The sequence below is a fragment of the Setaria viridis genome, chromosome 2, assembly GCF_005286985.2.
Source record: "Setaria viridis chromosome 2, Setaria_viridis_v4.0, whole genome shotgun sequence".
Classification (NCBI taxonomy): domain Eukaryota; kingdom Viridiplantae; phylum Streptophyta; class Magnoliopsida; order Poales; family Poaceae; genus Setaria; species Setaria viridis.
The window spans coordinates 40,634,565-40,650,837 of NC_048264.2; the positions used below are offsets into that span (position 1 = coordinate 40,634,565).

The following is a 16,273-nucleotide window of genomic DNA, read 5'->3' on the forward strand; positions in this document are numbered from 1 at the left end:
TCCTGGTGGCAACACGTCGGGCATCGGGGACGGGCCGCACGGGATCCAGTACGCGGACCGTCCCCACCGAATTTTTTTCCTGCCAACGTGTCAAGACCTCTTATTCCGGAGGTCGGGACCATTCGCGCAGGCCACGTCGTTCTTTTTTCACGGCCGCTCGATCTCAACCGATCCGGCAGTTCGAGGCTGCCATAGGCAATGCAATTTTGCAAAAAGACCCTCCACATTTTCTAAAATCAGTAGAAGGTCCACGTCAGTCCCTTTGCCATAGTAACACTATCGTTTAAAACCGCCCGCCTACCGCTTTTGCAAAAACACCCCGGCACCACCCACCCCCGTTCTTCTCCTATTCTCCTCCTCCCCCCTCTCTCTCCCTCTCTATCTCTCTCCCTTCCCTCGCTCCCAGCGCCGTGCCGCGCCACCCAGCACCCTCTCCCTCTTCCCCTTGCACTAAATCCTCACGCCACCGCTGCAACATGGAGCATCCTCGCCATCCATCTCATACCACGGGCAAGCCCCATGCCTTAACCCTAGCCATCGGGGAGGCGTCGATGGCGTTTAGGGCGAGACGGGCTGCGGAGGTGGCGGCATGGTTCAGCAGAGCCACGCAGCGGCGGAGAAGGATGGCATGGTTGTCACATGGAGGTAGGTGTGCGTCATGACACACAACGGGTCAAATCATGTCCAGCAGTGGCAACTGTTGACGCTCGTTATTTTACATACTTTAGTGTTATTTAACTAGTGTTTTCGTGCTTAATCTTATACTAACCCACGACTTGGCACTTGAAATAACCCTATTATTGTATATGTGTTGTAGTTTGGAGTATATTGCAAAATGACAGGAAATGCGACATAATCTAAATAAATATTTGGACATGAGTCGTCGAGGAGAGCCAACACATGGAAGATGAGTACCAGCAGGGCCAGAAAGGGCCAGGATCCCTTCGTGACGGCCTCTAGATTGAACTAGGGGGCCGATCGCCCTGGGACCCACGGGGCCGATTGGCCTGGGCCATTCTGGGGCACAGTCGATCTCCCCTTTTTTTAGTGTGAAGTAGATTATGATGCCTAGGATTTTTTCACCGATCTTGACCCAGAGCTGCAGCCTATGGAAGACTATAAATAACCTCTCATGTACTTGAAGGAGAGAGAGCCGGAGGAGGGAGGAGAAGACCACGAAAACATCATCCACCGCTACCACAAGTAGAAAAACTGGAGAGAAGATTGGATCTAGAGGCGGCGACGCAAAGAGGAGCACTAGAGGAGGGGAAAACCACTTGAGCCGATTGGCTCAGAGGTAGCCAAGCCGATCGGTCTGGGTCTTTCCTGCCCCCAATCGTCGTCATCTTCGGTCCAATTGATCTACAGAGTGTCATTTACCTAGAAATTCATCAACATGTGTAAGATCATGGGATAAACTCTCTTTTTGTTCTCGGGGTTGTATGGAGATATAGATTTGTAATTGCCAAACCTCTTTGCGAGATTAATCTGTTATCTTTCATATCTTGATGATGCACCTTTCATGAATGGCTGGCCAGCGCTACTTTGGGTTGCATGTTTGCTTACCTAGAACAATCATCTTGCCCTGTTCTTTGTTCAATAGTCGATTACCCCTGTGTAGTGACTAGTATGCGAGAGGGAAAGTGTTGAGCATGATTCACATCCACACACGATAACATATAAATCTGTTTCATTAATTCTTGATGATTGCATCTACAAATGATCCTAAATCCCTAGCATAACCGTTTTATATACAACCTTGCTCTCTCTCCTTGTTTTGATTTACATTGCCTAGTTCTTTAGTAGATCAATATCATTATATACATATCGGTTACTTAAATTAATATATGCAAATCCACTTATTTCACGAATTGATAAACTTAAAGAGAATTCTCTAAAAAAACTACGACTGATCCGCACGCTTACGCTTCGCAAATTTACCTACTACCTGAAGAGAGGGTGTGGCGCGCGTACTGCAACAACGAGAGCTGCGGGTACACGGTGCGGCGCGAGTGCGGCGCTGCGGACTGGCGCGTGCTCCGCGCGCTGGAGCCCGTGTCCATGGGCGCCGGCGTCATCCCCGCGTCCAGCAGCGGCGGCGGCGAGGGCGACGTCATGTACATGCGCGCGCGGTTCGAGCTCGTGGTGGGCTCCCGCGACTCGGAGGCGTTCTACATGATGAACCCGGACAGGGCATGGCTCCAGCAGCCGTCTTCGCACGCCGGCCATGATGGGTGGCCGCAGCTCATGTCCAGCGGTGGCGGCTATGGCTCCTGCAGTTGCCTTGGCGCGCCGGCCACCACGACCACGACAACATGGTTTCAATCCTGGTCGGATTTGCTCTGGAGGTACAATTTCGATCCGTGATTTGCTCTGAGTGGATTGAGTTGTTTGGCTGCCATGGTGTGTTCGTTGGCTCGTTGCTGGTTAGCAGTTAGCACAGCATCACTCGTCTGCCCCGTCCTCTTCCTATCATCTTCTGTTAGTGCCTACTTGTATCTTCATGATCGTGAGATTATTGCTTGACTGGCTGCGCAGGTCCTGAATGTCTCTTGTTTGTTTCCATTTTACAGGGAGACTGTCAAAGGCCATGGTGGATTAGCTGGGAGTGTTTGGGGGTAAATATGGAGTGCTTTTGAAAGATTTTGCTCAAACAAGATAGCAAATTGATGTGTGTTTGCAATATGCAGCATTTTTTCCCTAAAGGAATGCTAAGAGGTACCAGATTCTGAATTTTTTTCTTTCGATATAATCCTGTGGATGTAGCTTACAAATCACTTTACAGCAAACTGCAGGTTTTTGCAGTTAGAAACTAATAAAAATTTTCACATTACCATGGCAATTCCTGAGCTATGGACTAATATTTTCAATCCAGCGTTATGCATATTATCTTTACTATGGCTACTATGCCAATCTGTACACCACCCTGAAGAAGGTAAACATTTCGTCCATGGAATTCTGCCTGCGCTCAGTTAATGAAAAGTATCGCAGCTTCCATTCTGCATTTTTACTTTTCATAAATTATAGCTTCGCGAGTCCAAGGGCATGACAACAATCAAACTTTATCCAAACTGTGGGGAGGTTTATGAGTAATATAGACTACTTCTCCAGATTGAACTTGAACATAGTGACTTGATAGCTGTTATCTTCAGGCTGGCTATATCGATCATCTTGCTGCAGTGTTTCTTACTTCTCACATCATCATTCATGGGGTTAATGTAAAAAAAACCCATCCTTCGGTACATGTATTATCTTTCTGAGGTTAGTAATGGTATTTTCTATTGATTAGACATCTATTTGATTCTCGTATGGTCCCTTGAGAGAAACTAATTGTCTTAATTTTGGCTGTATTCAGATTGGTCTTGCAATGTCTCCTTTAGGTAACAATTCGTTGATTATCGACTATCACGGAAACCCTTTTCCTACATTTTTCTTAAGAGGACATGTGTCTCTCCCTCTGATGACCCTTTACAAATGCGCCTGACAAAGGAACCTTTGCTTCAAGAATACAATAGCACTGCTTCTGTAATGATCCTCCATCCCTCCCTCTACCTATGATATTTGTTTTATGCGTACTTAGACTATCTTAATTTTGGTTGCTTCTTACTTTTGGCAGCTTTGGAAGTTGAGTTCATGCGACTTGTGTGAAATCAATAGGAGTTATGTGTACCGGTCAGGTTTGTCTCACAAGCTCAAGGTTTATAATTCCTTACTAGAGCTATACATTTTGCAGCTTTATGTGACAATAGATCTGAAATATATCTTCCGGGAGTTCAGTTAAGGTTGTTGAGTCATCAGTTCTCCATAATAAAACTACAGTGTTTTTCAGCTTATACTTTTATATCATTAAAACCCTTGTGGGGGAGGGGGGAAGCTGTGCCTAGACCACCATCGCTTGTTTCTGCTCAAATTTTAATTACAAGTCAATCGCATTGAAATAAGATGCTTATAGGGAATCATACAATTGGCATATTCTCTACGGAAGGTTTGCTGATTACCTTACTGCAATCCTTAACCACAGTGGAGGAATTGCAAGTTCTGTACAGTTTTGTTAATTCTATTGTAAAAACATTGAAATTTGCTTTGTTTACTTGCAATCCAATTAGGTGAGGATTTTTTAAATGAATACATGATGTGGAATTCTTGGTCTTCATCTGTTGCAGCAGGAAGTGGCAAAAGTCTATCCGGTTATTAATCCTCAATTTCAGGGTTGAAATCTATTCACGAATTCCCTCCTACAAGGTGCAACATGATTGCTAGGAGCAGTCTACAGTTTGTTCTATGATGCTTTCATAATCTATTTTTGCTTATTAAGAAATGTCTATGACTAAGGTTGCAGCTTGCACCTGTCTATTCATTGTTCCTGTTTCTGTAGAAGTCCACCATTAAGGTGCATATTTTCTCCAATCTTCTGTGCAGGTATCCAATTTGATATGTGAAGCGGAACTAGACGAGCATACTATTATGAGAGGTCAGGGACTGCTCGACAGAACGAGCATGCTGTTAATATTGGCATTGTGGTCTGGTACTATTTCCCCTATTTTCCAAAGAGAGGTACTTTTTTTGCGCCAATTTAGCTCATGAGTTGGTTTCATCATTTCTTAGTGCATTATGAGAAAGAATATTCCTGGTTCAAGTTAAGTGAGATATGTATTTAACCAACTGGACCAATTTCTTCCTATTTTAGAATCATATACGCAATTACATTTGCTTCAAATATAGGAAAAATAAACTACTTTAATTTTATCTTGCTTTCATTTATGCTACTATACTTCACTGCTCCTTTGATGCTACGATATTAGAATTCTGTTATCTAAATTTTTGTAAGTCTCAATCTTCAGGGCACTATTTAAATACATGGTTTGTTTTCATTTGTAGTTGGCTGCTTCAAAGTTACTTAAAAAATGCTGTAGGTATTCCAGTCTCTTAATGTTTAATAGTGCTTGTTTCCCTTATTGTAAAGTGACTAACAAAACTGTATAGTTACAGTTTGTGCTGCTCATTCTTGATGTTTGGATGCAACCAAGCAGACAAAAATCTATGGGATTACATATCAAGCTACTCAAGGCTGCAGCACAAGCACAATCAAAAGACATTGTGCCCCTTCAGAAACTGATTTTTGAATTTTTTTTATTGGGGATAAATTGTTAACTGTACAGTATGTTGAAAGTTTGTATCCCCTCGTGTTACTTATATATTTTGCAGAACTGCTAAAACATATTTTAGGCAGTGATTTGTCAACCTTAGCCACAATGACAGCAAGCTAGAAGATTTGCTCATGTTTTGGCAAATGACTCGAACAAGGAAGCTGCAGCTCCATAAGGTTGAAGTAGCAACAGTTTTTTGTGAATTACCTATTCAAGTGATGCTGACTTTGCATACAGACCTAATAATGTTTTGGTCTTTTAGATGACATGCAGTCCAACCAGTGAGGATAAGAAATATTTTATTGTTCATTAGGGCTTTTGATCATGAACCAACATAAGGTAATCTGTCACTTACGCAGTGACATTTCATTTTTGAAGTCAGTTTGGTCCATGCAGATGCAGTAGATATTTTACTACAGGTAAAAGTGACCCTCACATATGCACTTGATTCACGCAATGGCTACCTTGAACAGGACTTGATTCGTGGTTGTTCTGTTTAGAAAAAGAGATCGTCGATCTCAGCGACGACCAAGTGCGGGACCGTTAACTGTTGCAAAAACTAGTGCTCAGTAGACATTAGTGCCTGCGAAGCAGAATAAGGCGGGCACACAGATAGCGTCGCTTCATCCATACCAGAAAGCGGAAATGGTGCACAAGGACGGGCCGGCCCACGTTTTCTCCCGGCAACGTCAATGAATGGCTCGGTCACCAGGAATCATATTGCGTTTCCATATTCCACAAGATTCAGCATATAAATTGGGCATCACTTGTTACCCAGGAAACAGATGCATTGGTTGCTTGCTCATGCATACTGCTGGCTGCGATGCATAGTGATGTTCTCCACTGGTTCCTCAGTCTGCTGTCGTCTGGCAGGAAGAGAAGTCCTGGTGCGGCCATCAGCAGCAAGAGATTTTGGTTTTGAGATGCAGGCTATTCTGGGCTTCAAGAACGCGACGAAATACAGCTATGCTGAAGAATGGAGATCAGGAGGCACGTTAGAACATACTGGAACATTTCCCTATCTCAAATGCTTCGAAGAAACCAACCCTTACATGTCACCATACCTGAGATGCACGCCTGGCAATCCGGTGAGGAAAAGGAGACTGAGCCAAACTACTGTCTTTCAGTCTTTGTCTGAAGCCCATGGCACCAGATCCGACTTCAGAGCTCAGAGCATGCATGACGTATACTGACGTTTCAGAACGGTCATGCAGCTGTCACGATACGAGGATGTGCTGCGTTGTGCTACACACAGAAAAAGGACAAATCTGAAAATCATGAAGAGCTACTTACTTGCATCAGTCTAAGAATTTGGTAATAAGGACAAAAAATATATGATGCACTTTATTTCGTTTCCATGTAAATATATGAGCTCATGAACGTCTCTCATTATTCGCAAGAACCATGAAATTTATCTAAATATACATTTTTCTCCACTCACGCCCAATCTATAGGGGCCAAGCAAGAATAACCCCTTGCATCTCAGGACGGTAGGGACCATATTCTCTCGATGATACACCCGGCCGATGCCTGCCCTCAAAATTCTCGCGAGGATTCGGACCCTGGATGCCTACTCAGAGGCTGGTCCAGTGACCACTTGGTTTCCCTCCACTCACGCCCAACCTAACCGTAAGATGAAGGACCTACTCTGTTTTGTTATTTCTAAATAATATGGGTACTGACGGGAACACCTAAAGAATATAATCAATTTCCTCCTTTATTTTGTTGAAACGAACCAGCAGGAGAGCTGCGCGGTGCGCATAGAACGAACTATTCTTTCACCTTTTATCAATCTCCTTCTCAGTTTCAGCACAAACGACCCATTTTTTTGGAAAAAAAATCAGGGTGTAGGTCCGCATGTGATGCTTATGCTGCCCCATTTTTGTTTAAAATAATATCTACACACCAGCCATAAAAAAAAAACAAGCACACCTTTGGTAAGATGTACAAGCTTAGATGTCTTCTTCAAACTGTTTTGTCTTTTAAGCCTATACTTAGATTGGCATTGTCTATGTTAATTACGGGAACATTTTGCAAGATAGAGAAATGTCAAGCTAGGAACATGGGGAACACATTGTACCACACAATTCAAGACAACAATAATGCAATATAATCTGAACTAAAAGTTGCACGCCATTAGCTACACTGAGCCTTATTAATATGAATCAAAAACTTTGTTGATACATTAATACATTTCTTAGCAACCTTTTCCGTACGTTTTTTGTGTTTGCATCACATTCTAAGGCAGCAGTCTATCACATAATGCATAGTTTGCAAAAGGAAATGCCTAAGAATAAGAGGGCAACCAGCAATGACAATTCAAACAATTAATAGAATGAGAGGGCAATAGTAACATAGTTCGGAATTTCACCTTAACAGTTAACACAGATTTTGTGAATCTGCAGCTTCAGTGATAAAGATTCTGTATGATATCTCCATTCACACGGATATACGGAATGTGAGCAATCTTTGGCCAGTCTTCTCCTCTTGCCTTGAGCCACACGTCTACATTACTTACTGGCTCTACCGCACTATGCTGCTTCAGCCAGTCCTCTTCTTCATTCATCAACCACTCTCCCTTATTCTTCTGCTGCTCACCCGCACATTGGACCCACTGTTCCTCGTACTCCTGCCATCCTCGCCAGAACTCATTTGCCAGAACTGTCCGCTTCTGCTGTTCCTGTATCTTCTTCTTCACCCATATCTCTCCATCTTCCTTCTGGCATCGTGCCTCTAGCATAGGTGAGCAACCTAGCATCTGCAATTCCTTTAGGTTCCATGGTAGACCTTTCGATGGTAATGAGTGAATTTGGGAACATGACTGTAGACTCAACTTCTTCAAGGATGACAAAGCAGCCAAATTCGATGGGAGCTTCCTGAGTAGGTCGCAACTATGAAACTCCAGCTCCTGTAGGGACTTAATTTGCTCAAGCCACTGTTCTTGAAGAACAGATATATTATGAACCTTGTAAAGACATAGAGTACGGAGTGTTGAAAGCTTGCAAAGGATATTATCGAGATTTAGAGACTGGGAAAGGTTATCCATTGTAAGGTCAGTGAGAGACTGCATAACGTGAATGTGCTCTTGTTTATGTTGTGTATCTCTCCTTTTTCTGTCTGATTTTTTGGATAATCCAGCTACAGCAGAAACGGGAAGGTGGATATCCCTACTTTTCATGCCTGCCTCTTTGACTATCTGAAGAATAGTGGTTTTAAGAACAAGTGCCTGCTCTTCTCCGAACATTGATGCCCAACCCGAGAGCAGGCGAGTGAGCTCTTCTTCTAGGGATAACCTGACTAAGTGGCAGCTGGAAATATGTAGTGCTTTCAAATTGTTCATACAAAGAATTCCACCCTCAAAGCAGAGCTCCTTACAATTTGAAAGGTGCAAGTATTCTAGTGATACCAGTTTTTGACATGGAAGGGTTAACTTTTGTGAGCAATCATTTACCTTTAAATGTGTGAGACAAGTTAACCGATGCAAATAACTTGATACCGTACCAGAATATGAACCACAACCTGAAAGTGAAAGTTCTTTGATAGCTATGCTCAAGGCCATAAAAGGTAGTCTCCTCAGGTTGTAGCATCTATTTATCTGCAGCTTTTGCAGGTTTGGAAATAATTCTCTATTCTCTGCATCTGCCCAGTTTTCCCATTTCACCATGGATCCAAAAGTCAGCTCCTCCAAAGATTGAAAGACCACATTTGAGCTTCCATATACATCAGAATTGACATCTTTTATGGAAGGCAACTCATATGACTTCAATTTCTTTAGATGCTCCAGCTGTCCTATAGGCGGAAGTACTTGCAGTTCTATGCAGTGGCTTATCTCAATAACTTGGATATACCTGAGGCATTGCACCCAGTCTGGAAAAGAACACCCTGGGTACCCAAAAATTTTCAGCTTTTGCAAATTCCTAGGTGGTGTCAAACATTGTAGTATGTCGATGGCTTGATCAGGTGTAGATACCTCTGATGGATTCACAACTGATCCTGAAATATCTGAAGCCATATAATTCTTCTGAAGTGAGCTAGCATGAAGTAGTTCTTTTTGACCTTTAGCATACTGACTCAACTCCCTTCCGAAATGGTTATATTTACCCCTCAAAGATTGGTTTATGTCCCATTTTAGATGTAAACAAATAATACCTTCCTTTCTGGATAAGTTAGCCTGACTTGCCTCTGTTTGATTGGCCACCCTCTGAAGATCTGATATACAAAGGGAACCTTCAATGTACCTCATGTCCCTTAACTCAGTTATTCTGTGGCCATCCTCTGCTTTAACACGGAATTCTTGCAAATCTTGGAGCTTTGTGAGCCCTCCAATGCCATGAATTAGAGCGATTGTATCTGCATCTGCATGTAAGTGTCTCAGGCTAATTAATGAGTTCATGCTTCCTGGTAACTGTGTGAATCTACAGCTCCGCAAGCCAAGAACCTGGAGATTGCACAAGGTACATAATGTATCAGGAAGTTCAGTAATCCCACTGTATGAAAAATCTAAGTATCTGAGGTGAGTCAAATGCGGCAGCATGTGATGTCTTGCAATAAACCTCGCAAATGCTGCAACATGATCTTCAACAAGTAGATGGTTATCAAAGCATGTTGTTGCAGCATTGGGCATCATGTTAGACAAGTTCAATAAGCGCAGGCTTGTTGATCTTCTTAAAATACTTCCAATATTCACACAAGATCTCTTGAAACTGATGTCAGCATGTTCATTATCAATTGCATCAGAACACCCCTCAGAAATGCTATCAACATTGTCATAGGATATCTCTGAAAGGCGATCAACGGTGCCATAAGACCTCTCCAGAAGGCTATCAACAGTGGTGTAGCATTCACTAGAGCTGCTGTCACATAACCCGCCAAACAACATTAGTGATCGCAAATTTTTAATGTTATAGTCTCCCCATGACACGTTCATATTATGCATATTTATGGATAAATGGCGGATACTTTGTGGAAGATCTACCAGCTCACAATCACCAGCACGATGCTCATTAGAAGTTAGGGCAATTGCAAAATCTCTAACCAAATCATGCATAACATATCGGAGTTCCCAAAATGTAGGTTGCAGAAAGCACCTATTAACAAGTTCATCAAACCATTCAGCAGCTACATCCTCCAAACTTCTGGGACCAGTAGTGTTGTATAGCTCCACGAAACCATTAGCTATCCACATTTGGATCAACTCATATTTTCCAAATATATAATTCCTAGGAAATATCGAGCAATAAACCAAGCACTGCCTCAAATATGAAGGTAATTCACAATAACAGACCCCAAGAGAAGCTGCAATGTGGATGCCCAAACTGTTACTTGAAACACTCCACCACCAGCTCTTTAAAAGTATATTCCAGTGCACTTCATCTAAACAATTTCTCAATGATACCGCGACCATTATTGCTGCTAAAGGAAGTCCATGTAATTTTTTAGCAATTTTTCTCCCAATTGACTCCAGGGCTTCTGTACTTTGATTACCGAAAAATGCATGATGCTTAAAAATTTTCCACAAGTCATCATACTGTAGAGGATTCAAAAAAATTGGAGCTGTTGTCCCCATAATGCTGGCCACACCATACAGTTGGGTTGTCACTAAGATAACACTTCCAGGTGCACCTCTGCTTAGTACACTTCTTACATCACCCCATACTGCACGGATGTCATCAGACACATCATCAAGTACAATAAAAAACCTCTTTCCTTCTATGAAACTCTGAAGTTGATTGTGGAGGCTGTTCAGATCGAACCCAAGATCTAGAATCTTATATTGAGGCTGCAAAGATACCAAGATCTTTGTCATCAATTCTTCCTTTCTGATGTTGTCAGTACAATAGATCCATGCAGATTGACCCTGAAAGTGCTTCTGGATCCTTTTGTCATTGAAAATGTGCTGCGCAAGGGTTGTTTTACCAACCCCGCTAATTCCAACCATCGGAATGATCATAGGGTTCATCAGTTCACTAACAGTATTATTGCACACCTGGGTATATTCTATGGTGCCACCCATTTCTTTTGGGTAAGGTGATACTTCTGCATCTTCATGTCTCTGCTGAGATGGATTGATGTTTTGGAGGGTCTCAATGATCCATCCTTTCTGAGAAATTTGTAAGGTGTCAGCACTTGCCCAGCTTTCAAGTGACGTCACCACCTTAAAATGAGCATCCTCCAATACCATATCCAATATCATAGCTATTTCCTTATCCCGACCAACAACATAGACATGATCAGGAGTTGACGAAGCACTATCATTCCGCATGCTTTCCAGGACATCCTCATCCAGGTTAGGCATGCCAAGAAGGGATTCACCTTCAGTGAACACGCTAACAAGTCTGCCGATGGTATATTTCATTCTGAGGAGGTTACTGCTATCAGAACGGAACCAAATTATGACATCAGGAATTGCAGACTCACCGCTCTCCATGTCCTTGACCAGCTCTTCTGCGTCATCTGCAGCCTCCTTCACCTGCAGTAGCCACGCACCCATCTCTTCTTCTCTGTCTGTACTGACGCGCTGCTGATTCTTGTCTTGGAGGAGTATGAGCTTCTCCTCCAACAAATCGAGCATCTTCATGGTGCCCTTAAACTTGCTTGAATCAATGCTGTTTCCCAGATAGAATCGCAGCTTCCCGACCATCCTGCTGATGGCTGCTGGCAGAGACCATCCATTCTCTTCCATCTTCATCCTTCTTGCAAGATCTGGAGAATGGAGAATTTAGGTTGAGGATAGAGAAAGGGAAAGGGTGGGTCTACCTCAAAGACAGGCGTGTCGTGACTCGTGAGGACTAGTCCAACTTGCATCGTATGTCGATATTAACTATTCAAATCACCCACCTCCACCACCAGATGGACTCACTTCCTCAAGGGTTTTTTTAATTAAGTGCTTAAAAATTAGCATACTGCATCATCGAGCTTCTACATGAAAGACTCTAACCTTTAGATGCAAGCTGCAAGCACGATGTTTTATAAGTGCTTATTAAAAAACCTAAGATTTTTCTGTGATAGAAAAGTTTTTTTCCTATGATATAAGTATCAACAACAAGTAAGGGAGAAAATGTCATTCCACTTAGATAATTTTGTTGAGAGAAGAAACTGTTGGAAATGTTCAGAGGTGGTCAAAAGGGCCGAGAAAAATAAGGGATAAGAAAAAAAGTCCAGAACTCTCGAACTCGCGACCTCCACCCCGTGCCTTGATCGGAGGCATAACCGAATCGATGGTTGCGATCCATGTCACCCAGCGCTATAAGTAAGAGCAACTCCAAGAGTTCCCCAAAAAATTCTTCCCCAAAATGAGGTATTGGGGGCTATGCTAAAAAATTTTCCCCCAAAAAACGTATCAGTCCACAGCAGAACGCTAAAAACTAATCCGCTAATATTTTAAATGAGACCACGTCATCATACTTGACGTCCAACGCACAGTTGTCACCGTATAGGCGCTGGTGTTCTATGAAGGAATCTGAGGCAAGCATGTTGGTGAACTCCGTGCATCCTTCAATGAGGCTGGGCTCATCTTCATCAGGTCGGCCTTCAGTCCGCACACGGAGCTCAAACTCGATCAATGCACGGGATACCATTAAAATGACCCGAGCTGGGCTGCTCAGTGACAAACGTGCCATGCCCTGCAGTGCAATCATATTGAAATTATCAGCTACTAGCAGAGGCATTCACTTTTACCAATCAAATATCTGAGATACCATATTTGTGGAACAACTAATAGACATTCTCTTTCAGTAGTGATGCTATAACTTGGAATTTTTATTGTTAGTTAGACCGCATATTGATAAAATTTCATACAGCATGGAAATGAGAAGAGAATCCCAAAATATAATAGAATGTTGCATATACTTGCAGGTAAATGGTTAAGTTGCAAAATGAATCCCTGGGGCAGGTAAATGGTTAAGTTGCAACATAAAGGAGGTGCAGGTAGACAACTGCAAGTTTGCAAATCGACACAGGACGCTTCAAATCCACGTTAATACTATATGGAAATACTACTCTATAGAAGATTCAAATACTAATTAAGTTTCGAACATCACACAATACCATATCAAAAAAAATATCACAGTAGCTACTAATACTATTTAGAAGAATCAAATTCTAATTAAGTACTCGGCTCATGATCTCAGCCCGCAAGCACATGTAGTATTTCTTTTGCTCATCTGGCATGGCAGTAAGGTCCATGGTCATAATCCTCTCTTCATCCCTCTTTTGCTGCAACTGGACCTCCTGCCTCCTAACCTCAAGAAGTAGTTTTTCATTTGCAACTCGATCTTGTTCAAGAGCAAAAGCTTTGTTGAACCTCTCCTCTTTTTTTAGCTCTTTCTCCCCATCAGTTTCTTTCTTCTGTGCCCACATATTTTCTAAAGTTGTTGTCACACTTTTTTTCTTCTCTTGCAGCAGTGCTGCTTTTGCCTTCTTCTTACCAATTGGTCTTATCAATGCATTATCTAGACATTGAACTTCACCTTGTCCTATGTCATTAGGTAAACTTGCACTCGGGTCAACAGTTGAACTTGTCTTCTGCTTCTTGTTAGATGTTTTAGCAGCAACCAATTCATCAATTTTAGAAAGCCATTTTGGTTGTGTTCTCAACTTATTCCAGCAATGCATGAACTGGAATGATTTCTGATGTTCGTCTTCAGACTTGTACAAAGCACATGCCTCTGCAACCTACACGCACCAACATACAAGGGATATTCATATACGATATATAAAAATAAAATAGTTGAAACAAATTATGGTATTGCGTAGTAAGTACCTTGTCTTTCATTGTACTACCACTCGAACGTCTTAACTCAATCCGTGCTAGACACCCACAAAACTTGTTCACACATTTTTGTATGGTCTCCCACCGGTGCATGAGAGAATTTATGGTACGCTTTGAGGTGCACGTCTTGTGTTCATGGAAGTACTCATAGATACGAGACCAATACTTGCCACCTTTTTGATCTTTGCCTACGATCGGATCCAAGCTTACATTCAGCCACGCTGAAACCAAAACCTCATCTTCGTGGTCACTGAAATTCTTTGATCTCTTATGGTTTGGCCTCGCAGAGGGGGCTACTGGACCCACTTCAATTGCCTGTGACTGTTGGTCAGCAAATGTGTTGCTATAATAATCAGAATCCCCTAGATTGGTTTCATCCATCATCATGTTCGAAAAATATCCATTTCCTGCCCAGTAGGTAGAAAATAAACATCAAAAAATTTAGCATGGGTCTAAAAAATTACCAGTGACATTTAACATCCATCAGTGGCAGCCATCACAATCCTAACCCAACAACCTAGTAAGACTGAGTTAATTCAGTAAGACAATTTCAGTCAAATGGTAATATGCTGCATCAGACAACATCATTGCTTTAATAGGTAAAATTCATAGGACAATTTCAGACAATGTCATATGCTTGCATGTCAAACTCTTACTCATCAACTCTGAGATATAAACTTTAATAAGCCGACATGCATTGCTTAGTCCGGATTACCCTAGAGAATTGAAATGAGTAGCTTATGATTCATACCATTCCCAAATGAGTTGTCGTTGACCACTTGTTCGAAGGCAGCTGAGGGGTCACTGGATACGGAATTGAAATCGTCGCCGGCAAGGGCTGCCATCGGAGGACCACCGGCCAGATCGAGGTCGTGGTCACCGCCGGTCCTTTGAGGCATGTGGTCACCGCCGGGCCATTGAGGCTGCTGGCCGCCGACGACCACCACGCGCCGTTGAAGCATCCCTCCGCCGCGTCTTACTTGGCCTTGCCGGACAGGAGCGGTTGGCCGTGGTGCCTGCATCTGCACAGGCAACAAAAGGAATTAAAATCAGCACTTTGATTTTTTGAGGTAAGCTTCTGGAAAACTAAGTTGAGTGCAGTATGCTTAGGACTCTAAATCAGGTGCTCTCAAAGTGTGGCACCATGTGGAATGTCCTTGCAATTTCAGAACTAGATAAAAAAATTCAATGCAACTAAGTTTTTATTTAAGCAAAGCAAATGCCTCCTCTATAAGATTTCATGACTATGCAATACTTCTGTTAGTGACTTCTCTCTTTATTTATTATCTTTTTGGTGCAAAGTCAGCAGTTGGCATCCTTGTCTGCAGTGATGGTTGATTTTCTTTGCATTTTGTATTCATCTTCACTTCTTCAGTGTACTTTATGTCTGGACAGATGCTACCAACCAAAAGTTTCAGTTGATACTCAGTGTCGTTTCCTTTATGTTCTGATACAGGTGCGCAAACATAGGCAATGCGTGGATTTTTTTTGTCCGAGATTATCATCCCCCTTACCCCAGAAAGGTAAACAAAAATGTTGTCGATGTAACAAAACCGTCCGCGGTTCTGTAAAGTATTAGAAGAGTGTTGGGAGCATGCTCCCTGAGTCCATGTATCAGTTTGCGCTGAATTCAGTTTGCCTGATTTGTACTAGCACCATGCGAGGATGCACCCTTTGTATGACAATGTTCGATCCAACATTTGTTTGTGGATCGAGGCTATTCATTGATTTATACTCGCCGCACTCTTTGTTCTACCAGTGATCCCTATGTGATTCATAGGCAACCCTTGAAATCTTTTCATCTGGTATGGTTCTGGTAACATTGTTGAAAGAGATAACCTGCTTTAGTAGAAAGTGAATAAAGTGTTGGGTACAAGCATCATAATGTTGGGGTCACGAACCACGCTCACAGCACACATAAGTACATAATAGAAACCAATAGGTAGCAGTTTAATTGGGATGAAGATAACAATTTACCTTGATGATTTCAACTAGCTGATCAACGCCACTGTCTCCAGGGAATAGAGGCTGTTGGGAAGAAGAAAAAAAACAGATTGTAGGCAGAGACAAGCTGGATAGTCCACCATGACCATGTAATTGTGTGATCCCTTACCTGTCCTAAAAGCAGCTCAGCAAGAACACATCCGGCAGACCAAACATCAATTGCTGTTGTGTATTCAGTAGCACCAAATATGAGCTCTGGTGCTCTGTAGTACCTAGAACATATGTAAGAAATATTTGGTTCTCCTTTTACCTAAAGCAGTAGAAATAATTAGCCACGCAACAAATACAAGGATTCATGTGAACTTCAGTTGATTATGACCATACCAGAACTTTCGCGCTGCCAAAGTCACAC

General features: G+C 42.4%; 3 protein-coding genes across 3 annotated transcripts; 1 reads left to right on the forward strand and 2 right to left on the reverse strand.

Annotated features, from left to right (window-relative positions):
- Window positions 1-1,840: 1,840 nt before the first annotated feature.
- On the forward strand, window positions 1,841-5,229 carry LOC117844406 (uncharacterized). Its single transcript, XM_034725117.2, has 5 exons — window positions 1,841-2,348; window positions 2,574-3,261; window positions 3,356-3,525; window positions 3,617-4,242; window positions 4,420-5,229. Exons 1-2 carry the CDS (start codon window positions 2,062-2,064, stop codon window positions 2,620-2,622), a joined length of 336 nt encoding a protein of 111 aa, XP_034581008.2. The 5' UTR covers window positions 1,841-2,061; the 3' UTR covers window positions 2,623-3,261; window positions 3,356-3,525; window positions 3,617-4,242; window positions 4,420-5,229.
- A 564-nt stretch (window positions 5,230-5,793) lies between these two features.
- LOC117843470 (putative disease resistance protein RGA3) lies at window positions 5,794-11,941 on the reverse strand. Its single transcript, XM_034724057.2, has 3 exons — window positions 7,519-11,941; window positions 6,212-6,392; window positions 5,794-6,116 (listed from the first exon to the last, which is right to left on the reverse strand). Exon 1 carries the CDS (start codon window positions 11,833-11,835, stop codon window positions 7,555-7,557), a length of 4,281 nt encoding a protein of 1,426 aa, XP_034579948.1. The 5' UTR covers window positions 11,836-11,941; the 3' UTR covers window positions 5,794-6,116; window positions 6,212-6,392; window positions 7,519-7,554.
- Window positions 11,942-13,109: 1,168 nt separating this feature from the next.
- LOC117844407 (uncharacterized) lies at window positions 13,110-15,001 on the reverse strand. Its single transcript, XM_034725118.2, has 3 exons — window positions 14,669-15,001; window positions 13,909-14,324; window positions 13,110-13,820 (listed from the first exon to the last, which is right to left on the reverse strand). Exons 1-3 carry the CDS (start codon window positions 14,937-14,939, stop codon window positions 13,248-13,250), a joined length of 1,260 nt encoding a protein of 419 aa, XP_034581009.2. The 5' UTR covers window positions 14,940-15,001; the 3' UTR covers window positions 13,110-13,247.
- Window positions 15,002-16,273: the final 1,272 nt, after the last annotated feature.

Excerpts from the sequence above, each read along its gene's own strand:
- LOC117844406 (XM_034725117.2), top strand. The coding sequence starts at position 2,062 with ATGGGCGCCGGCGTCATCCCCGCGTCCAGCAGCGGCGGCGGCGAGGGC. Across the intron at positions 2,349-2,573 it reads TGGTCGGATTTGCTCTGGAG|GGAGACTGTCAAAGGCCATG; the intron begins GTACAATTTCGA and ends TCCATTTTACAG.
- LOC117843470 (XM_034724057.2), bottom strand. The coding sequence starts at position 11,835 with ATGAAGATGGAAGAGAATGGATGGTCTCTGCCAGCAGCCATCAGCAGG.
- LOC117844407 (XM_034725118.2), bottom strand. The coding sequence starts at position 14,939 with ATGCAGGCACCACGGCCAACCGCTCCTGTCCGGCAAGGCCAAGTAAGA. Across the intron at positions 14,325-14,668 it reads CGACAACTCATTTGGGAATG|GAAATGGATATTTTTCGAAC; the intron begins GTATGAATCATA and ends CCTACTGGGCAG. Across the intron at positions 13,821-13,908 it reads GTAGTACAATGAAAGACAAG|GTTGCAGAGGCATGTGCTTT; the intron begins GTACTTACTACG and ends TGGTGCGTGTAG.